This window comes from Haematobia irritans, chromosome 3 (genome assembly GCF_050003625.1).
Source record: "Haematobia irritans isolate KBUSLIRL chromosome 3, ASM5000362v1, whole genome shotgun sequence".
Lineage (NCBI taxonomy): Eukaryota > Metazoa > Arthropoda > Insecta > Diptera > Muscidae > Haematobia > Haematobia irritans.
In genome coordinates, this window is record NC_134399.1 from 108,697,283 (window position 1) to 108,721,805 (window position 24,523).

The 24,523-nt window shown below is 33.0% G+C and overlaps 1 protein-coding gene across 1 annotated transcript in view; it reads right to left on the reverse strand.

Moving 5' to 3' along the window:
* The window catches only part of ZAP3, a 57,205-nt gene that overhangs the window by 19,603 nt on the left and 13,079 nt on the right, over positions 1-24,523 (reverse strand). The window contains exons 3-7 of the mRNA XM_075299718.1: positions 8,202-8,541; positions 8,047-8,132; positions 7,548-7,989; positions 4,131-4,319; positions 3,668-3,856 (exon numbers count right to left, since the gene is read on the reverse strand). Coding sequence (XP_075155833.1) covers positions 3,668-3,856; positions 4,131-4,319; positions 7,548-7,989; positions 8,047-8,132; positions 8,202-8,541 — 1,246 coding nt within the window. The remainder of the gene's footprint in view (positions 1-3,667; positions 3,857-4,130; positions 4,320-7,547; positions 7,990-8,046; positions 8,133-8,201; positions 8,542-24,523) is intronic.

Sequence of the window (24,523 nt, forward strand, 5' to 3'; positions counted from 1 at the left end):
AAAAATCCTTTACTGTGTATATGTTGTTCAGTACTTTTTTCATGACAGCAATTAATTAATAGCTAGGATCACGCCAGAAGAAGTGAGACACAATGAATTGGATATCTTAACCGTTCGTCGGTTATATATAAAATTGTATAAACAAATAAAAATATTTCCCGCCGTTGTTGTTGTTGTAACAGTTTTTAATGGATGAATTATGTTCTATGCTTGTGTAGTTCAGCTGGTAGCCAGATCAAGGAACTCTGCGACAAGGATGGGGTGTGTCCAGAGTGATCTGGTAGTGAGACGGGTAGGCTTAGCTGGGCAAGCAAAAAGGTGACGAGTGTCATGTGGCTCTTGATTACATATGGGACACACGTCAGCTATGCTGCTATCAATCACTGATAAGTATGAATTGAGGCGGCTGCACTTGCCTGATCTTAGTTGGGCCAAAACTACCCTTGTCTGCCATGGGAGGTCTCTCTCCTACGGTGCTATGGGCGGCGGTGCTACTCCGAGAACAGGATTAACCTTGTTGCTTCTCACCGCTTCAGCTACAGTATCCTTATGAATCCTGTTCAGACCTGTCTGGTGTGCTGCCTGATCTAGAGGCTCTCTTTTGTAACGCTGGATCTCGGGCTCTAGAAGGTGAAGATCAACCCTTACATTCCTGGGTGGAGGTTGTCTATCCACAAGATGGTGATTCGGATGACAACTTCGATGGCAACCAAAGAGGTACTGCTTTGACAACATGTAGTTGCGTCGACGCACTGGGATGATCTTGGTCTCCGCATAAAGGTGATCCAGGGGTGTACTGCGGAGACATCCTGTTGCGGTTCTAAGGGCAGCGTTCTGACAGGTCTGTATGTTATTCCACTGCGTATCGCTCGTTTGAGGTGTCCATACTGGCGCTGCATAGTTTACCACTGACCGGCCAATTGCCTTATATGTAGTTAACAAAGTTTCTTTGTCCGCACCCCAAGTGCTGCCGGCAAGCGACTTGAGGACCTTGTTTCTACCGCGGAGCTTATCACAAATTGCAGTGGCATGGGCGGACGACTTATAAAGGCTGTCGAATGTGACCCCGAGAATCTAGGGTTAATTTGTTGTCGGAATTGTTTCGCCATCGACTCTGACATTCAACTGCCTGCGTACTTCCGCCGTCCATGTAGTGAATAGTGTGGCTGGGGATTTGGTGGGAGATATCCTCAAATTTCTTGCAGTGAAATAACTGGTAAGATCAGCGAGGTAGACATTTAATCGATCGCAAATGTCATCAACAATAGGCCCGGATGCCATGATTGTGCAATCGTCCGCATAAGACACAATCTCGACGCCGTCAGGAGGGGATGGAATCGAGGACAGGTAGAGGTTAAACAGTGCGGGGTATCACCCCGCCCTGGGGAACTCCCTGTTTAACTCTACGGCGTTTTGACTTCTTGTCCCTGAATTCCACGTACGACTGGCGTCCACACATATAATTCAGAACCCAACGCTTCGTTTCTGCCGGAAGGGACGTGTTCTCGATGTCCTCGAATAATGTGGCATGGTTGACCGTATCGAACGCTTTCGATAGGTCAAGCGCCACGAGGACCGTCCTGTGACACGGCTTGGGCTGATTAAGTCCCCTATTATTATGTGTCGAAATGGCATGTAAGGCTGTCGTCGTACTGTGTTGTCCCGCCGTTGTTGTTCTTGTTGAAATTTCGGAAATTTAAAATTCTTTATCTTAAAAACAATGCGAAATTCCTTATTTTATTTTAAAGAACAATATCGCGAAAAAAATTAGAACAGAAAATTGACCTACGTTGGGACAAAAAAAAAAACGCGTAGAAAATTTGGTTAGCTTTCAGGATCATTAGAGAAAAATTGGTATTCCTAATGATTTCCAAAATTCCTATATTAGAACGTACGATTGCTTGGGTTTCCTTGCAGGCGCTCTAAACTTAAAATATAAATGTTTTATTCGAAGAATATTTTTGGAAAATGTTTTATTCGAAGAATATTTTTGGAAAATATTTTTTTCCAATCATTTTCCAAATTGTTCATTTTTCCCCATACAATTCATAGAAAAAAACAATTTTTTTTAGATGTAGAACTTTAAGTCATTCAGAAACATGTAAATTTCCAGTAATTTTCAATTTTGAAATTTCAACAACAATCGCTAGAATTTTACATTCATTTTTGGCACAATTTTATATATGAGTATGACCTTTCGACATATCAACGGAAGTTCAAAATCCCTGAACAAGTACAGTTTAGGTTAGTTATTGTGGCAGCCCGCTATTTAAGGCTCACTTAGGACGTTTTCGTCTCGCACTTTTTTCCTTATTGTATTTTCGGACAAAATTATGCACCCAAAAGCTATGACAGTGTCCTTCATATTTTGCAATCAATACCGAGAGAATGTTGCATCTTTTTTCCAATTAGACTAGTCCATAGAGATACCACAGTGATGAACTTCTCTCTCATCACTGAGTGCTGTCCGATTCCATGTTTAGCTCAATGACAAGAAACCTTCTTTTATAGCCAAATCCGAACGAGGTTCCACATTATTATTAATACATTCATAAATGTCACGAAAAAACGCCGGTGAAAAACTTTTTGGTCGAATTTGGGATTGAAGCCAGGGATCTTATTATGCAAAGCGGTTAAGCTAACCTTTTGCACCACGGTGGCTCTTAAATTGATCGACTATGTCACACTTCTCCTGGCCTGTTCCAGCTTCAGGATGTTACTTAATTAACCTGCTCATTGCATGTATGAAGGCTTGGTACTTGCATTCTTGTGTAAAAAATATATATCTCGACTGAGTAAATTTGTTGCTCATTTGATCTTGGTTTGTTTTTAGTATTAACACTTTTATTACTCGTACTATTGACCAAAAGCCATTTTGATAAACATTTTATTTTTTTTTACTATATTTTTCCACATTTTTGTTTAAGAGCGTAAATCTCCTTTGATTTAAAAGACAATAATTGTTTATATTGTTTCAGTTGCACTTTGCTTATATATTATATTCATATATTAAAGGATAATAACGCTAATCATTCTTATGGATATTTGTAAAAAATATTTATATATTAAATTGTTGTCAAATTCATAATTATAATAATACCCAATTCCACAGTAGCGGTGTGATGGGTCAATAGGACATGGACTAGTATATGTTCAAATAAATCCTCAAACTTTCGATTTGTGCATACCAAAAAATTAGCCAGCTATTATGTTTTACCTGCGAAGGTAAAAACACAGCCTGTTACAAAGATATGAAACGATAAACAGGTTGCAGATATTTTATCAGATCTACACAAAGCCCCCTTAGAGTTTAGAGTCTCTGTAATTACAACATTATCAGCATTGCGAGACTTATTAAAGGGTCATATTTAAAACTAAATATGTTCTTGTTCTTATCAAGCTAAAAAGATTCTTCAGCAATGCTTTAATGGCTAATGTTCATAAGAATCGATGCATAATATAATGGGGAGAAATATAAATTTGTATTATAAACCAAGGTTCGATACTATATTAATATTTTTGTATAAAAATAAATACTCATCGGAGTATTCAGTATCTGAGTATTGCAGTTTTGCCTAAAAATGACTGCAATGCAATTGAATTGCCATTTTAATGTATAATATGCTGTAATTCAAAAACTTTATTCATTATTAAAGTACATATTTACCACTGGCATATCCTCAACATCTTCCATTTCTACAACATTTTGTACCAGACTGGCCACATCAAGTTTTATATAATGAAATGGTGTGGGCTTCCATGTATCGATAATTTCTTTAATATCAGCCTCGGAACGTTCATGCACATTATTATCCAAACAAATGTCCAATTCACAGAATAAATCAATTATGTAGGGCTGTAAAGAAATAAGAACAAGAAGAAAAGAAAAAACAAAACAACACCCAAGTGCATTTATTCGAAAGAAAATGCACCCAAGACATCCACAACAGGAAAACATTAGGATTAAAACAAAAATACAACAGCATTGAAAGTGTTTTGTAATGTGAAAAATAGAAGAAATTTCATTTTTTATTTGATTCATTTTTGATGAGTAGAGGTTTGAGAGTATCCAAGAAAATGGAATACAACAACAGGATGATATACAAATTCAGATTACACAGCTTACTTACCACATATCCAGAATCTTTGGCATGGCAATAAAATTCATTCAAGGTCCTTAATGAATTATTATTACAATCAATGACAATGAAATCATAGAAATTATCAAGAATCGTCTTTTTGAAAGATTTAATTAAATATTGCATATATGTTGCCTCCATATCTTTGTCATATTCATAGAGTATTTCCTTTTTGGGAATCTAAATAGAATATATAAATTAAACAAAACGCCAAGAGATAGGGAATATTAAAATATTAAATTACATTAGTAATTAAGACATGTTATAGTGAAAAGAAAAATGGATTGATAATTTTGTAACGTCTTTACATCACATTGTTTGCAAGGCAAATGAAAATGAAAGTGAGAAAGAGCTAAGTTGAGGAAACGATACACCATAATAAAGCTACGGAATTATTGGTGTTCAAACCATTTTCGAAATTTTCCTAACCTACATATTTTCATGTTGGATAACATCAGGTCTCGCATATGTTAGGGAGTTATGCGTTTTAAATAATATCAGATTTGTATGTAAGAAAATATAAAAAATACCTTCAGCATATTTGCTGGGATATTTGTGACATCTAAATATAACCATTTTCACGATAAAAAGTGAATAAAGACAAAAAAATTGTCAAAATGTTATTTCTATAGAAAATTTTGTCACAATTTTGATTTCTATAGAAATTTTTGTCAAAATTTTATTTCTATAGAAAATGTTGTCAAAATTTTGATTTCTATAGAAAAGTTTGTCAAAATTTTATTTCTATAGAAAATTTTGTAAAAACTTTATTTCTATAGAAAATTTTGTCAAAATTTTATTTCTATCGAAAATTTTGTCAAAATTTTATTTCTCAAAATGTTATTTCTATAGAAAATTTTGTCAAAATTTTATTTCTATAGAAAATTTTGTCAAAATTTTATTTCTATCGAAAATTATGTCAAGATTTTATTTAATTTTGTTGTTTTTAATTTCAGCTTAAAACCACGCATTAATGTTTGTCAAATTTATTTTAGCAAAGCCCTAGAGACTGCAAGATGGTTGGATGGACACACGTTTCGGAATTACCACATTCATCATCAGCATCCTCTACTTGCAGCAAAACTATCAACCAATTATCTGAATAAATTCAAGCAGTTCACTAAACCCAAAGTGAACCACACTTGAACCTTCCGAAAACAGGGTTATGAAAGCCGGCCTATGTCGAAATAAATTTGTACAAACATATTTCTTTTCCTTTGCCACTGTCAAATCATCGATTTGAGTGCAGTTCATTCGTTTTCCGAAACGTGCGTCCATCCAACCATCTTGCAGTCTATAGGGCTTTGCCCAAATATATTTGACAAACATTCTTTTCCTCTGTTGGATAAGCTACACTTGTAGTTTAGTCAATGCATGGTTTTAAGCTGAAATCAAAAACAACAAAATGATTGAAAAATAAACCAACAATGACAAAGATTTTATTTCTATAGAAAATTTCGTCAAAATTTTATTTCTATAGAAAATTTTGTCAACATTTAGTTTCTATAGAAAATTTTATCAATATTTAGTTTCTATAGTAAATTTTGCCAAAATTTTATTCCTATAGAAAATTTCGTCAAAATTTTATTTCTATAGAAAATTTCGTCAAAATTTTATTTCTATAGTAAATTTTGCCAAAATTTTATTTCTATAGAAAATTTTGTCAAAATTTTATTTCTATAGAAAATTTAGTCAAAATTTTATTTCTGTAGAAAATTTTGTCAAAATTGTATTTCTATAGAAAATTTTGTCAAAATTGTATTTCTATAGAAAAATTTGTCAAAATTTTATTTCTATAGAAAAATTTGTCAAAATTTTGCTTCTATAGAAAATTTTGTCAAAATTTTATTTCTATAGACAATTTTGTCAAAATGTTATTTCTATAGAAAGTTTTGTCAAAATTTTATTTCTATAGAAAATTGTCAAAATTTTATTTCTATAGAAAATTTTGTCAAAATTGTATTTCTATAGAAAATTTTGTCAAAATTTTATTTCTATAAAAAATTTTGTCAAAATTTTATTTCTATAAAAAATTTTGTCACAATTGTATTTCTATAGAAAATTTTGTGAAAATTTTATTTCTATAGAAAATTTTGTCAAAATTTTATTTCTATAGAAAATTTTGTCAAAATTTTATTTCTATAGAAAATTTTGTCAAAATTTTATTTCTATAGAAAATTTTGTCAAAATTTTATTTCTATAGAAAATTTTGTCAACATTTAGTTTCTATAGAAAATGTTATCACTGTTTAGTTTCTATAGTAAATTTTGCCAACATTTTATTTCTATAGAAAATTTCGTCAAAATTGTATTTCTATAGAAAATTTTGCCAAAATTGTATTTCTATAGAAAATTTTGTCAAAATTTTATTTCCATAGAAAATTTTGTCAAAATTTTATTTCTATAGAAAATTTTGTCAAAATTTTATTTCTATAGAAAATTTTGTCAAAATTTTATTTCTATGGAAAATTTTGTCAAAATTTTATTTCTATAGAAAATTTTGTCAAAATTTTATTTCTATAGAAAATTTTGTCAAAATTTTATTTCTATAGAAAATTTTCTCAAAATTTTATTTCTATAGAAAATTTTGTCAAAATTGTATTTCTATAGAAAATTTTGTCAAAATTTTATTTCCATAGAAAATTTTGTCAAAATTTTATTTCTATGGAAAATTTTGTCAAAATTTTATTTCTATAGAAAATTTTGAAAAAAATTTAATTTCTATAGAAAATGTTGCCAAAATTTTATTTCTATAGAAAAATTTTTCAAAATTTTATTTCTATAAAAAAATTTGTCAAAATTTTATTTTTTATTACAATAATATTTGTTTAGAAAATTTATGAAGTACCTCTTAGTTGGATAGAAATATTTTCCAAATCTACCAAAAGATAAAGAATTCTACGAATCTACCAAACAATAAAAAATCTACCGTTTTTGGTAGAATTTTACCAACTGTGACAACCGTGGCTGTGACCCTCTTGAAAATTCATCATTCTATTCGAATCTCTCCATTTATAAATTTCTTGAAACCCGAATCTTGGAAAAAATATTTTATTTTTTTATTTATTTACAATTATTCCTTGTCTGAAAAAGGGAATTTGTCGAAAAGAGAATTATGGTGAATAAATAGCCAAGATAGTATTTGAGTGCACGGCAAGTCGAAAACGTATTTAAACGATTCTTGCGAAAAGAGGCAAACCTACTTTTTTCATTCTAACCTAACCTAATTCTTCTAGTAATTCAATTTAAACAAAGTAAGGCTCCTATTAAAATCCGTTATAAATATAATTACACCTATTAAAATCCGTTATAAATATAATTACCATTTTTCCATCACCATAACATTTAAACAAAGCATTCTTCCTCCATATCATGACAAATGGAAATGGTATCGTAATACTACACCTACCTTTTTGCCAGTTTTTGGACATTTCTCTTCATAATCATTTTCAATGAGGAAATAGTCATCAATGCTTAAAACACGAGGATTGTTGCCGCTCATTTCCTTTTCTTTGTCTTTGATCAATTTAGCCACATAAGATTTACCACTACCTGGGGGTCCTCGTAATATTATGCAAATCTTTTTTGGTCGAGTTTCACGACCAGGTGGCAAGAGAATTTCTTCAATTGAGATTGTATTATTATTTTCCACAGTGGGTATGGACATTTGCACATGATCTACGGTCATTTTTGTTATATTATCGTTTGCTTGGGCGGTGGAGGGAAATATAGATGAAGAGGATTCGCCTTGATTTGTTGTTTTATCATCATCATGTCTTGAACTATATAGTGGTGGAGGTGGAGGAGCAGGGCTTTGTGATCTTTTATTTTCATCCATTTGATCTGGTATTCTGTGTTAAAAGAAGAATTAAAATTATGCCATCTATCATTGCTTATCGAATACTTACTCATCTGTATCGGAAATATCTTCCAGTTCTTCTTGATTTTGATTTATCTTTGATTTATCTGTATTAGCATTTCCAACATCGGCTTCCTTAAATGATATATAAGATAGATTTTTTAATTAATTTGCTCAATTTTTATTAAAATTTTTTATTCTTACTTTTTTATTATTGGTATTTGGATCTGTAGATTGTGTGGCTGTCTTGCTTTTCTGTTGATTGTTGTGTTGCTGCTGCCCCTTCTGTTGAGGTTTATTATTATTATTTCTTCGATTCTTTCCTCGACGAGCCTGTTGCTCCCCTTGTTGGGCATTATTTGGTCGATTGTTAAAGTTTTTCGGCGCATGGTCGTAATTGATTACCTTCATTGGTTTGAATTCTTCCTCAGCCACATGCCTATGTCCATAGTCAATAACTTTTGGGGCGCCACTTGCATTATTCGTATAATCAATTACTTGTACCGGCCGAAAGTAATCACCGTAATCAATATTATCACCAGTTCTGTGTTGTAGTTGTTTGTTTATGAACCACATTGGGATAGAAATTCATTTTCGTTTAACCCTTTTTTTCCAAACTAATTTATTTTTTTGTCTTTTCGAAAATACACACAACTTAATAAAACTTAATATAAAAACAAGATCTAAATAATGGTCCTTTTTTTGGAGTGACCCTGGCACCACTCGTAGCGGGACACACTGGCTCTATATAAGATTCTAATATAATAAAACGAGAGACCTCAACTGAATTATGGGCAGTCCAAAGATTCTGTGGCATAAGAATAGTTAGAACATTTAATGGGTAATATGTTTATGTTTATTTTAGATTTTTCTTTAATTGCAGATTAATTTCCATATGGGAAATGGCTCCATTCGTATATGTTTATTTAAAAATTCATAATCAGCCAAACATGTATAGAAAAACGTTGCAATTGTTTGTAGTATCATCTTGAAGCAAACATCTCCAAAAGGGAAATACGTTTAGTGCTTTCATGAATATACGCTAGATTAATTTGGCACTCAGTCCATTATGGACACTTGGCAAGTCAGTCTATTATCCACCACAGGCGGTAGAGCTCTTATGAGTGCTGCCAAGTTCTATATTTAACTCCATGACAAGGGACCACCCTTTAATAGCGGAATCCGAGCGTCGAGTCGAGTGAATGAAGCCGACCCGAAAGCCGCCCGTGGTCGGTCAATTATCCATAAAATTAGCTTTTTAGGGACAAATATTGAGTGATTGGCGGCGACATTTCAGTCGAGATGAGCCGTCTTAATCGGTGTCGGCGTTTGCTGGCCAAAAATCATCGTCGGTGGCACAACTCGGCAGCAAGCCGACCCATTTTTTTGGCTGTGGCTGATATTCAATTTTTGCCTCCGGCGGCGATGGCTTGATATAAATTTGTATATTCGGCGGTGGATATAATCTCAAATTGAAATTATCCGGTTGTGAGATTTGTTGTACAACCAATCAAGCAATCAAATTTACATTTCATTGATATCTTTTCAACGAGCATTTTGAAAAATTATAGCAACTTGGTATAGAATAATTGTGGGTGGAAAGTCCAAAATGTTGGCAGACAATTTTTTTCTTTTTTTTTTTTGATTAAAACAAAATTGATTAATTGGCGGCTAAACTTGAGTCGGGATGAGTTGACATATTCGGCCGCGGCGTCGATTGGCAAAAAATCGTCGGCAGCGGCTAAAATTGGCGAGTCGGCGGCTTCATTCTCTGGATTCGATAGAATACGCCGTTCGACTACACTTTTATTCCTTCAAAATATCTGTGTCTGAAGAGCATCTTACAAACAGAGAATGGGTCCGCCTAGTTGCGCTGAAGATTTTAGCCGCAGCCGGCGATTTTTGACGAGTCAACGCCGATGCCGGCGTCGTCTTATCTCAAATGAAATATAGCCACCAATAAATCAGTAACACCAGTTTACAAAATAAATTTTTTTCATGTTCACTTGATGAGAGGAGACTTTTCTTAAGTATTTTGATATGCTGAATTCTAAAATGAAGGGCAAAATTTTTTATGGAACAGAAAACTAAAAATAACGGGATATCTTAAAATGTTAACCTTCATTTACGAATTCAGCCGACCAAAAGTCACCTCTCATCAAATGTACATTTGCAGTGTAAACTAGTGTAATTATTATTTAAAATCTGAAAAACACTTTTCTCTTTTTCTACCAAAAATTCAATCTTTCGCCCAATCAATTCAACACTCGTTATTATAATAATTTAGGAAAAATCATCCATAAACGATATTAATAAAAAGTACATTTTATTTTAAAATTAGTTGTACCATTAATCTCATTGCGGTTTGATTTAATTTAAACTTTTAAATAGATAATTGACCGATGCCGAATATACATATTTGCTTCAGCTCAGCCTTCAATCCGCCGCCGACGGTGGAAAAAACTGAGTCAGTCTCAGTTTCTTCGGCTGCATTTTCTGTTTATAATTTTCCCAAGCTTTTAGATTCGTCTCAGATAATATAAATATCGATAAATGCGTTATCGACGTGTTCGATACTACAGCCAATGTATATGGTCGATGACACATTTATCGAATTTTAACTAATCGGAGACAAATCATAAGCAGCATTGCCATTTTGGTTTGATCGGACCAAAACTGGTCCAAAAAAAAAATATTTTTTAAATTTGGTCCGATGGTCGGACCGAGTGGAATTTGTTCGATTTCGGTCCATTTTCATATACAGTGAAACCTCTCAAACTTGGACACTCTGAAAACCGGACACCTCCCAAATGTGGATAGTTGTCTGGGGACGTTTGCTATATTAACTCATAAGTGGACACCTCCCAAATATGGACAAAATTTAGGCGACTGTGAGTGTCCACCTTTCGAAGGTTTCACTGTACATACTTAATCATAATTTTCCATACAGAATTTTATTTTTTCATTTCATACTCAATAGTTTTTCCAATACTATATTTGAATTAACATTTTCAATGATACACGAACTGAAATACAATAAAACCTCACAAACTTGGACACTCTGAAACCCGGACACCACCCAAATGTGGACAGTTGTTGGGGGACGTTTGCTATATTAACACATTAAAATTAACCTCTCAAAAGCGGACACCTCCACCAAATTTAGACGGCCGTGAGTGTCAGAGGTTTCACTGTATTAGAAAAATTTTTGAATTCTCATCGTCTACATCACATTTACCAAACGTTTCATTTTATAAGACAGAGTTCATGGTTAGTTGGCTTTTTAACGTTGACCATTTCAAAAGTCTTTTAAAGTGTACTCTCTTATGTTACTTCGTCGGATGTAAATACATCCGACGACGTAATTGTTATTGAAATAAAAAAAAAAAAACTGGTTGCAAGATTAGTATTGGGTCTATAGAAAATTATGGATTTTCAGGACCATCTTACTTATGTAAAGGGTGGTTAAATTGTAAGGGCCGATGTTGAATGTGAACCACACCTAAGCGCCAAGTTATTTTTCCCGAATTTTATTTGACATTTCTCTATTTCAGACTTACTCAATTTGAACCATGGAGAGATACACAATCCAACAACGTGTTAAATGGTTCCAAGAAATGGCAACAGTGGATGATCAATTTTCGAAGAAAATCATCTTCAGTGATGAGGCACATTTTCACCTCAGTGGATTCGTCAATAAACAGAATTGCCGCATTTGGGCGAATGGGAATCCAAGAGTGATTGTCGAAAAACCAATGCATCCACAAAGAGTCACTGTTTGGTGCGGTTTATGGGCTGGCGGCATCATCGGGCCGTATTTTTTCCAAAATGAGGCCTGGTCAGGCAGTTACTGTGAATGGTGTTCACTATCGTGAGATGATAACGAACTTTTTATGGCCCGAATTGGAAGATATGGATATGGACGATATGTGGTTTCAGCAGGACGGTACCACTTGCCACACAGCTAAAGAAACAATGGCTCTTTTGCGAAACAAATTCAATGGCCGTATTATCTCACGTAATGGCGATGTCAATTGGCCGCCAAGATCATGTGATTTGACACCGTTGGACTTTTTTCTTTGGGGTTATTTGAAAGAAAAGGTGTACGTCGATAAGCCAGCAACAATTCAAGAGCTAAAGGATGAGATAATTCGGCACATTAACGGCATAGAACCTCCATTATGCCTCAGCGTCATCGAAAATTTGGACCATCGGATGAAGGTGTGCCACCGAGGTCGCGGCGCCCATTTGGCCGATATTTTGTTCCATACATAATTGAGTAATACCAATATATCATAATAAAATAAAATTACAATAATTTCCTAAATAGTTTATGTTTTATTCAAAATCAACATCGATCCTTGAAATTTTAAGCACCCTTTATATTTGGAACCTTGGATCACTCAGGTCCATTTACTTGGATCATCTTCAGATAAGGGTATAAATGGGTGCTCTATAAGAACCGTGGGTCTAAAACACCACTACATGAAATCGGGTTAAAATTACGCCCTGTATTCCGTCAAGAAGTAAACTCAGTAGCTTGATTTAAATGGACTATATTCATCCTGGGCTCTTAAAAGATCATACAATTCCACAATTAAGACAAATATAACAAAGAGTTTTCAAATATGTGGCAACGCCTTTAGTAGATAATAGTGACACAACTTAATCTACATCCATTCCCTTTCATCAATTGAGAATAATTGCAAATGACTAATGATGAATTAAGGGTGGATGCACTGAAGATAGCCAACATCGATGTAGGGTTAATAACCTTAACAACTCCAAACTGGCACAATAACAAAAAAATAACAATATGACCTATGTCGTAAGTGAGTAAGTAAAATTATTAACTGTGCTCCAAATGTTATGATGCCTACAAGTCTCGTCGCCATTTATTTGTTTACAGCCCCATACAATCCCATGGCAACGGATTTTCACCATCGGATTGACTCTAGTGAACTTAACACATCAGCCCGCGTCTGCCGGCTCAGTTTGTTCGTCATCTCAATACCTTGTTTCTCGTATTATATGTTGTTGAAGTTTCTCGTGTTACATGTTGTTGTTGTCTTGGACTTCTATGAATCATTTAATTTATAAGAAAATACTAGTCCAAGGGAAAGGTTTTACTTTATAAACCAAAATAAAAGTTTTCATTTATTATTACTCTTACGGCCAATTTCTTGTAGCTCCGTAAGGCTTTACAGTTGTAAGTTAACAGAAAGAGAAAAAATATCTTTCCTCCGGTTAACTTTAACTGAAAAATTTTCAGCAGTTAAGTTTATAACTGGCCTATGGAATATATACGCAAGATGACACATACTATGTATATAGAACGGTTTAAAAGTTCGTTGGGTAACGTAACTCTAACGGAGATTTAAGAAAATGAGGGTTAGATGTTCTTTTTTAACAGGAAGGATGTCAATGCCTTCATCATATTTTCAAAAGAAAATATTCCAGTCAAACAAAATTGGGATTTTGAACCCAATATCGCATTATGTACAATATGTGCCAAATTTTGGTGCAAAAATTAATTGTAATATCGCTTTTAGGAACCAACAGACTTTCAATATTGGAAATATTCTTCTTATTGATTGAGTGAACATTTCTCCTCTTGGAAACATATACATTAGGAGTGGTCGATAATCTGGCGGAAGTTTGAGTTTCAACATGACGTCAGTATCAAGGCTAATGTTCAATGGAAATACTTCATATGATCCTAAATTTATTTTCTATTAACAGGTTGGCTGATAAGTCCCCGGTCTGACATATAGATGGCGTCGCTAGTATTAAATGCATATTATTTTTATATAATACCATCCTTCAAATGATTCGTGTCAAAATTTGACGTCTGTAAGTCAATTAGTTTGTGACATAGAGCGTCTTTTGTGAAACAACTTCTGTTATTGCAGAAAAAATGGAAGAAAAGGAATTTCGTGTTTTGATAAAATACTGTTTTCTGAAGGGAAAAAATACGATGGAAGCAAAAACTTGGCTTGATAATGAGTTTCCGGACTCTGCCCCAGGGAAATCTACAATAATTGATTGGTATGCAAAATTCAAGCGTGGTGAAATGAGCACGGATGACGGTGAACGCAGTTGACGTCCGAAAGAAGTGGTTACCGACGAAAACATCAAACAAATCCACAAAATGATTTTGAATGACCGTAAAATAAAGTTGATCGAGATAGCAGAGGCCTTAAAGATATCAAAGGAACGTGTTGGTCATATCATTCATCAATATTTGGATATGCTCTGTGCAAAATGGGTGCCGCGCGAGCTCACATTTGACCAAAAACAACAACGTGTTGATGGTTCTGAACGGTGTTTGCAGCTGTTAACTCGTAATACACCCAAGTTTTTCCGTCGATATGTGACAATGGATGAAACATGGCTCCATCACTGCACTCCTGAGTCCAATCGACAGTCGGCTGAGTGGACAGCGACCGGTGAACCGTCTCCGAAGCGTGGAAAGACTCAAAAGTCCGCTGGCAAAGTAATGGCCTCTGTTTTTGGGATGCGCATGGAATAATTTTTATCGATTATCTTGAGAAGGGAAAAACCATCAACAGTGACTATTATATGGCGTTATTGGAGCGTTTGAAGGTCGAAATCGCGGCAAAACGTCCCCATATGAAGAAGAAAAAAAGTGTTGTTCCACCAAGACAACGCACCGTGCCACAAGTCATTGAGAACGATGGCAAAAATTCATGAATTGGGCTTCGAATTGCTTCCCCACCCATCGCATTCCCCAGATCTGGCCCCAGCGACTTTTTTCTTGTTCTCAGACCTCAAAAGGATGCTCGCAGGGAAAAAATTTGGCTGCAATGAAGAGATGATCGCCGAAACTGAGGCCTATTTTGAGGCAAAACCGATGGAGTACTACCAAAATGGTATCAAAAAATTGGAAGGTCGTTATAATCGTTGTATCGCTCTTGAAGTGAACTATGTTGAATAATAAAAACAAATTGTGACAAAAAAAGGTAATTTTCTTTGTTAGACCGGGGACTTATCAGCCATGCTGTTAATCCATTTCAGGCTATAGAAAAAATGGTCTATGTGGAGAGTCAATATTCTATGTCTTCAATATTTTGAATAACAATTATGGATTTAATTTTCAATAACGTTACTTTTTAGTATCAGATATTCGATATCAATTAATTTTTGTCGATACTAGGGCACGCATAGACAACACACACCGAACTCTAGCTTTTAAAAGGACCAATTTGTATTTGACGGTAATTTAGTCAGTACCTAAAAGATGTGAACAACATAATTTATAGTCGACAAAATTATTATATAGACTCCATGTAACCCGTTTTACTGCTAGGACTGGGGCGAATTGTACCAAATAGGCCATTGTAGTGCAATTGTACTTTTGGGAAGTGGAATGTGGCAAATTTAGTACAATTGTATCAACTTTTAATTTCAAAAAATTTTTTTTTAATTATATGAGATCAATAGCCTCTATTATGCCATTCGGCGCTGAGGCGTGTATATGAGGAATCTTATTTTACTTTATTTATAAGTTTGTCTATAATCATAATAAATTTTGAAAAATATATGAACTATAAGGTACTAACAACTATGGTTATATTAATAAATAAATAAAAAAAATATCATTTCATAATTTTTAAATATCTTACTTTGAAAAATTTTCTTAATTAGTTCAAAATGGAAAATAAATTAGAAATATATTAAAATTTATATTATTTCAGATAATGTTAAGCATTAGAGATACAAAAGTCGAAGATCGACTATTCGACTAATCAACTTTTAGTCCAAAAACATCGGAAAGTCGAAGTCAACCAAAATCAAAGGGAGCCACCGTGGTGCAATGGTTAGCATGCCCGCCTTGCATACACAAGGTCGTGGGTTCGATTCCTGCTACGACCGAACACCAAAAAGTTTTTCAGCGGTGGATTATCCCACCTCAGTAATGCTGGTGACATTTCTGAGGGTTTCAAAGCTTCTCTAAGTGGTTTCACTGGAATGTGGAACGCCGTTCGGACTCGGCTATAAAAAGGAGGTCCATTGTCATTGAGCTTAACATGGAATCGGGCAGCACTCAGTGATAAGAGAGAAGTTCACCACTGTGGTATCACAATGGACTGAATAGTCTAAGTGAGCCTGATACATCGGGCTGCCACATAACCTAACCTAACCCTAACCAAAACCAATCAAACTTTAACAAAAAAGTCAAATTTGAATTAAAAGAGAAATGTGAGTTATCTCTTTTTTATATGAAATTTTATCAACAAGTCGAAATTTGCAACGATAAATGTCAACAATAGTAACGACTTTAAACGTCACAAATTTCGATATTTTGATGAAATTTCAGCATAAAAAGAGATAAACCAACAATAACAACCCAAAGAAAAATGGTGAGATCTAATTTGATATTATTAGATCTGAACATAGGCAGATTGGATTAAATCTAATTGATATCGAATTAGATTAGATCAGATCTCAATACTGACCTAGAATTAATGTCTTATATATAATTCTATATAACATATAGCCCCATAGTTGGATCTGATTTAGATCTATATATGGGATTGCATCCAGTTATATGTAAATTTTAAAACAGGACCAGATCCTGGACTGCAGCTATCAAATTTACCAGGACTTTGTCTAAGGTCAGCATGCAAAGACTGCTTTATATATTAACCTATACTGATTGATTTAGGGGAGGACCTGTTCCCAGACAGCAGCTTTCAAACTAATCCATGGCATATTGTTTTCCATATCTTGTGGTTGAACCACTTCCCTTAGGGATTTCATTTATTTGTTTACTTTTTGTCATTCAGATGTGCTCAAGCTAACAACTAAACCCCAAGAATTGCTCAGAGAAAAGTCCCCCATCTACTATATTTATTTATTTTTTTTATATATATTTCCATCTTTTTTCAACATAATTGCTTTTACTGGTTTTTGTTAAGCTCAAACTCTTCGATGTCATTTTTGTATTTGTCGCTAGCTTGAAAATTAGCCCACGTTTCTCTCCATCATTTGACCGAAATTTTTTCTAGCAGCCATTCTTTGGAGATTTGAGAACTCGAAATAATCGCAGTTGATTTGATCTTGAAAATACGTTGGATGTGGTGGAAGCAATTCGAACCCCAATTCATTTTGTGCATATCGATGAAAAATGCTTGCACAGAAAAAAATTTCTCTAAAATTTTTCAAATTGAGTTTTAAAAAATGTTCAATTAAAAATTAAATTGATTCAACAAAATTTTTAATTGAAACAAAAATCAATCACAAAAATTAATAGTATCCATTAATTTTTTAAATTGGATCAATTAATTTCTAAATTTTTGTGTCAATTAAAATTTAATGGGATCAATTAATTTCATAATTGAAAACAAAAAATATTTTTTTGTGTGTGATAATCCTCAATAACTACTCAGAATCATATACTCGTTTATTTTTCTCAAATTTATCTCCCTTAGCACACAAATAAGCTTTCAGTAGCTGTTTAATTGCAATTTACAGCCAATTAAAATCATTAGAGGATTCTGAAGTTTTCTTGGCCACCTACTGAGTTTGTCTTCTTCGCGATTCATTCCACCACGTCCAAGCATGATCTGCCAAATGTCTACACAGGGTAAGTAGGTATAGTGACAGCCCGTTATTTTTTAGGCTCACTTAGGACTATTCAGTCCATTGTGATTTCAATGAGTGATGTCCGATTCTATTTTTAGCTTAATGACAAGGGACCTCATTTTTCACATTGTGGTGAAACAACTTAGAGAAGCTTTGAAACAATCAGAAATGAAATAGTATCCAAATGAGTTTTTCTAATAGAAGGACAAAGAAGGAAATTTTTAATGTAAAGCCTGGTTCCAACATTCCGTTGGCATTTTTTCCAATTTGTCGGGCATGATTATAGCTTTGAAAAGAAATTCAAATCCAAAAAAATTCTATTAAATGAAATTATAAAAATATCTTAATTGGTGAGTCAAAACTTGTATAATCAATTCCAAACATTTAATCCTGGACATATTGGTCTGTGCAGTATTTTTAAAGACTGTATATTGTCGATCTGAGACTTCATTAAACCAACTGCCTATCTCAAAATCAACCCAACAGATTCAGCTGCGAGCTGGCTCAAGATTGATAGCATCAAACGTTTTCAGGACGTTTTCAGGACGTTTCCTTTGAATTTCGTAGTTATATTTTAAATCAATTTTTTTGCATTAAAATAAATAGATATTTTGGTAAACTCATGATCTTCCAGAGATCGTATTCCTTAATGCTATTTACGATTTTAAAATACATTATAGCCATAACTTTTGAAAATTCGAATATGGGTCATGCCTTATATGCAAATATAGGTCGAGACCTCCAACCAATTTTTGACGCTCAAATACATGGTATTTTATTGTGTGTTTTAAGCACTTGCTGGAAAGAAATGATCATGTTAAGCCCTTTTGGAACAAAGAGGTCAGAATTTTATCCTCCTTGTTCGGTTGTACGAATTCGCAAAAATGTTGAAAAAAGGCCATTTCCAAATATTGTTTAAAATGGACATAAAATAAAGTAATTTATATGTTGACCTAATTTTATTTTCCATTACCAGATTATAGTTTTCAAAATGTTGAGACAAGCCACTATTGCAGGGTCTATGTATATGGACATATCCGGCATGTCGTATACGTGCCATACTTTTTCGGATATGACACGTTCTATATTATAATTTTCGAAATGTGCAGACAACTGAGAATTTGATTGATCAGTCATTGTACACTTGTTCGATCTCTATGTAGAATATAATGTGTTTCACATGATTTTCAAAAGTTTTGTACAGGTTCCTAAAATTTTTTATTTGGTATATTAAATTTGTTTATACATCATTGATCTAATATTAAGATGTGTATAGTCGATATTCTCATTCGGGAAAGTATCTTCATTTCGAGTTTCATATCCTATTAAGATCTTAAATATACTTTGAAATTCACTTAAACAGCTGTTTGGTAACATCGCACGGTGGGATAAAACAAAATAAAATGGTAAAAAGTATCAATTTGTGAACGGGGGAAACTATAAGAGTTAGCGCTATAGTTTTGCACAGAAAACCCCATTAACATTTTGTTTTTGATATAAACACAGAAAAAAATTTGACGAAAATTTTTCCAATTAAAGACTTAATTAAGTTTTACAAAATATTCAATTAAAAATTTAATTGATTCAACAAATTTTTTAATTGAAACCAAAATGAATCACAAAAATTAATAGTATCAATTAACTTTTTAATTACATAAATTAATTCTTTAATTGACTTTCAATTATTTTTTTTAATTGTTACTACAATTTCTGCGATTGAAGACATTTCAAGTAAAAATGAATTGGATCAATTAATTTCGTGATTGAACCTTCTGGTTTGAAAAATTTTCTACACAATATATATTCACATTCGATTACAAAGGTTAGGTATAGTGCAGCCTGTTATTTTAGGGCTGCACTATACCTTAGATGTCCACTTAGAAGGACATACCAAAAAGACACCAAATTCTATTTTCCCACTCAGTTTCGATTTATTTCTCGATGTTATTTTAAAGTAGACGCTTTAATCTAAATAAGCTATAAATATTGTCCATATTGGTGAGGTCTAAAATACATTTTTATAAACTTCGTTAACAATAAACGAACAAGTAAGGAAAGTCTAAAGTCCGGCGGGGCCGGCTATATTATACCCTGCACCACTTTGTAGATCTAAATTTTCGATACCATATCACATCCGTCAAATGTGTTGGGGGCTATATATAAAGGTTTGTCCCAAATACACACATTTAAATATCAGTCGATCTGGACAGAATTTGATAGACTTCTACAAAATCTATAGACTCAAAATTTAAGTCGGCTAATGCACTAGGGTGGAACACAATGTTAGTAAAAAAATATGGGAAACGTTTAAATCTGAAGAAATTTTGAGGAAACTTCGCAAATGTTTATTTATGATTTATCGTTCGATATATATGTATTAGAAGTTTAGGAAAATTAGAGTCATTTTTACAACTTTTCGATTAAGCAGTGGCGATTTTACAAGGAAAATGTTGATATTTTGACCATTTTTGTCGAAATCAGAAAAACATATATATGGGAGCTATATCTAAATCTGAACCGATTTCAACAAAATTTGGCACCCATAGCTACAATGCTAATTCTACTCCCTGTGCAAAATTTCAACTAAATCGGTGTTAAAATTTGGCCTCTGTGGTCTTATGAGTGTAAATCGGGCGAAAGCTATATATGGGAGATATATCTAAATCTGAACCGATTTCAACCAAATTTGGCGCGGATAGCTACAATGCTAATTACACTCCCTGTGCAAAATTTCAACTAACATAAATCGGAGCAAAAAATTGGCCTCTGTGGTCATATAAGTGTAAATCGGGCGAAAGCTATATGTGGGAGCTATATCTAAATCTGAACCGATTTCAACCAAATTTGGCACGCATAGCTACAATGCTAATTCTACTCCCTGTGCAAAATTTCAATTAAATCGGAGTAAAAGATTGGTCATTGTGGCCATATGAGTGTAAATCGGGCGAACGATATATATGGGAGCTATATCTAAATCTGAACCGATTTCAATAAAATTTGGCACACTTAACTACACTAATAATTGTACTCCTAGTGCAAAATTTCAACCAAATTGGGGTAAAACTTTGGCCTCTGGGGCCATATAAGTCCATATCGGGCGAAATATATATGGGAGCTATATCTAAATCTGAACCGATTTCTTCAAAAATCAATAGGGTTCTATTCTGAGCCAAAATACATACTTGTGCCAAATTTGAAGTCGATTGGACTAAAACTGCGACCTAGACATTGATCACAAAAATGTGTTCACGGACAGACGGGCATGGCTATATCGACTCAGGAGACCACCCTGAGCATTTTTGCCAAAGACACCATATGTCTATCTCGTCTCCTTCTGGGTGTTGCAAACATATGCACTAACTTATAATACCCTGTTCCACAGTGTGGCGCAGGGTATAAAAATGCGAAAATTTAAGACAATTTTTGTACTGTATGTTTTTTCTCATACTTTGAAAGATATTATAGGCCAAATAAAATCAAGTTTTCAGAACAAGCTCATATAGCTCTTGAAGTAATTGAGGTTTTCAAAATGACAATTTTTGTTATACATGCTGTTAGTAAAAGTAAAAACAGAAGAAAAATAAAAGTTTTTATCATTAGGTTTATTTCGGTAGTGAAAGGGTTAAGTCCATTGTGATACCACATTTATCAATGTATTCGGCACGATTCTATGTTTAGCTCAATAGCAAGGGACTTCCTTCCTATGACCGAGTCCTAACGGCATGTCATATTGCGGTAAACCGCTTAGAAGGAGTTTCGAAATGTCACTCAAAAGTTTATATAGTTAAAAAAATAAATAAAATAAAATATAGCGTATTTATCTCTTGGCTAGCATCCATTTTTGACGTACGCTCAAGTAAAATTGGCAGAAAGGCTTTTTTCTACAAATTGTAATTTTTTTAAGCCATCTAGCGTTACCCGATCACCATCTAACTCCATCGGATACAGCAAAATACCTCCATCTATTGGAAAAATAATATATTTCGTTTGACACTACTCCTACACACAAAAAAATATTTTCTTCAATCACGAAATGAATTGATCCAATTAATTTTCATTTGACATGTCTTCAATCACAGAAATGATAGTATCAATTAAAAAATTAATTGAAAGTCAATTAAAAATGAATTGATCCAATTAAAAAATTGATATTATTAATATAAATTGATATTATTAAGTTTTTGTGATTGATTTTTGTTTCAATTAAAAAATGTCTTGAATTAATTAAATTTTTAATTGAATATTTTTTAGAACTCAAATAAGACTTTAGTTGGAAAATTTTCGTGAAATTTTTTTCTGTATAAAGGTGGATATTAAAAGTTCGACTTTAGCCGCTAAAATCGCCATTTTTTTCACGATTACTTTTCTTAATTAATCCACTTTAAGGAATACAAACTTTGTGATAATTTGCTTTGGGCTATTCCCCATCAAGTTATAATCAAATTTGCAACAAATATGTATAATTGTATGCCTATTTTACTCACTTTAGCGATTTTAGCGGCTAAACTCGAACTTAATACCCACCTTAATATGTACCTTTAAATTTTCTCCAACGGTTTCTTTTTACTTGTTTTTTTTTTTAATTTGTTATTTTGTATTGTTTTTTGTTTTTAATTTTGTATCTTTTCTGAATTCATCAACATTGTATACACTCCAAAGATATCCCTATATGTTTTTTACGGCATTTTCACTCGGTTTTTACAAAAGTTTACAAAAGTTAATTGTGGCAATCGGTCCCAAACAAAATCCTAATGTCGCATGGTCCATATGACAAATATCATGAATATGCCAATAGGCACTAGACATTGTAAACGTATTAAAAATGTCCAAAATCCTCTTTAGATTTTTGCATAGGTCGACCATTCTAATTTTTAACTTTTTCCAAAAATGGGAAAAATCGCATCTTGAACTTTTAAAGCTGTTATCGACTTTTGACATGTTTACCAAAGTGGAAAAGTTACTTTTTTCAAAAAATATTGACTTTTATTTTTTTAATGTCCAAAAATGCCGTATATTTTATTCGAGACTTATTTATTTGTTGATGTGGATTTATCGATAACTAACTATATCTGTCTTGTTCTAATACAGAGTTTTTAATGTAATTTAGCAGCTTTCTTTATAATATCTATATCGATTGTTCTTATATTGCACATTTGATTAATAAAAATATGGCTTGCCCTTGACCTTTATTGATTCTTTCCGAGCGTGAATGTATGCGTTATTACAATAAAAAAAAATTAAAAATCTAAACTAAAACAAAACTTAACCGTTTTACAGAAAGAAAATCTACATCGCATTGAACTTATTCGATTTTGTCGATATACGTAGATTTCGATTCCATTATTGATTAGTTGATTTTAGACAATAAAGTCGATGTTTGCCACCGTAATAAATCGAACGGACTTGATTTTCAAAAAAAAACGAAAGTCGATTTGCTCTAGACTTAGACTCTTAGACTCTATTTAGCAAAAAAATTAAAAGTCGATTTTTTTCTATTTTTTCGACCTTTGTAATCTGACAAGCACTTTAGTTGTAAAAATTTCACTTTACATGTTCACAAATGGTAGAAATTTTTCACCTTTTTTTATCCCACTGTACATTTATTTCAAACTACCCAAACTCAATATACGATAATTTTTTTCCTTTTGTTTGAATTATTTCACAACAGAACAAAAGCGTTTTCATCTTCGCGGCTGCCCATAATCTTTTTAGAACCGATAAACAATTAATTATTATTTTGAATAAAAATCTCGAAAAATTAATACCAGGTATACCTGCTATACTGGCATGAAATAAGCGTTTTTTTTTCATGTGGCATCCATTTTCCACATTTTTGGATCTTTCCCATAGCTTTCAAATGGTCAGCAATTATTTGTTGTGCAACATTTAACATTGCTTCTTGTGCTCGTCTTCCACGTTCTTCATTTCTTACATCAAAATCATTACCGTTGAAATCATATTTTGCATGTTGCTTCTGATAGAGCATGATCACCATATGCCTCGACAAGCATTCGAGGCACTTTTCTTCAAATGAAAACAAAAAATTAAAGCTTTCCGCAAATCATCACTTTCTGGTAAAAAAAATTCGACATTTCTAACAAGATGAAAAAATATGATGTTGTCTGTTCAATGATGTATACTAAATATTTTTCACAGATGTTATAGGAAACAAACAAAAAAATAAGGGCTAGTTCACAACAAATGTTTGAGACATCCAGATATTTGTATATTGACGCTCACTTCATACCGGTATACCTGGTAAGTCGATAGTCGAGTTGATTCTATTTAAAAAAGTCGAATTTTTCTAATATTTTTTTTTTTTTTTTTAATTTTCGACTTTTGTGATCTGACAAGCACTTTAGTTATAAAAATTTCACTTTAAATGTTCACAATTGGTATAATTTTTCCAGCTTCTTATTTTTTCTATCCGATTGTGCAATTATTCCAAACTACCCAAACTAAAGATACGATATTATTTTCTTGAATTATTTCACAAGAGAACAAAAGCGTTTTTCATCTTCGCGGCTGCCCATAATCTTTTTAGAACCGATAAACAATTAATAAATTATTATTTTGAATAAAAATCTCGAAAAATTAATATATTACTTAACGCGTTTATTCCGTCTGTTTTAGCAGTAGTTTGCTTTTCTCGACTCCTTTTTTTCCTAAGAAATTGTGCTAGCGATATTTACATATTTATGGAGATTTCATATAGAATTAAATAAAAATATAAATATGATATCGTTAGCCAAACACTGAATGAAATATATTCAGAGTCGTCAAAAGCAACATAGATGAGCAGAATAAAGACGTGTATATATTCTAGCCACATTATAATATGCACAAGGCATTATTCTAGGAATAAAATAAACACAAAAATGGTGAACAAAAGTTTCAGTTTTCAGTTTTCGATTAAA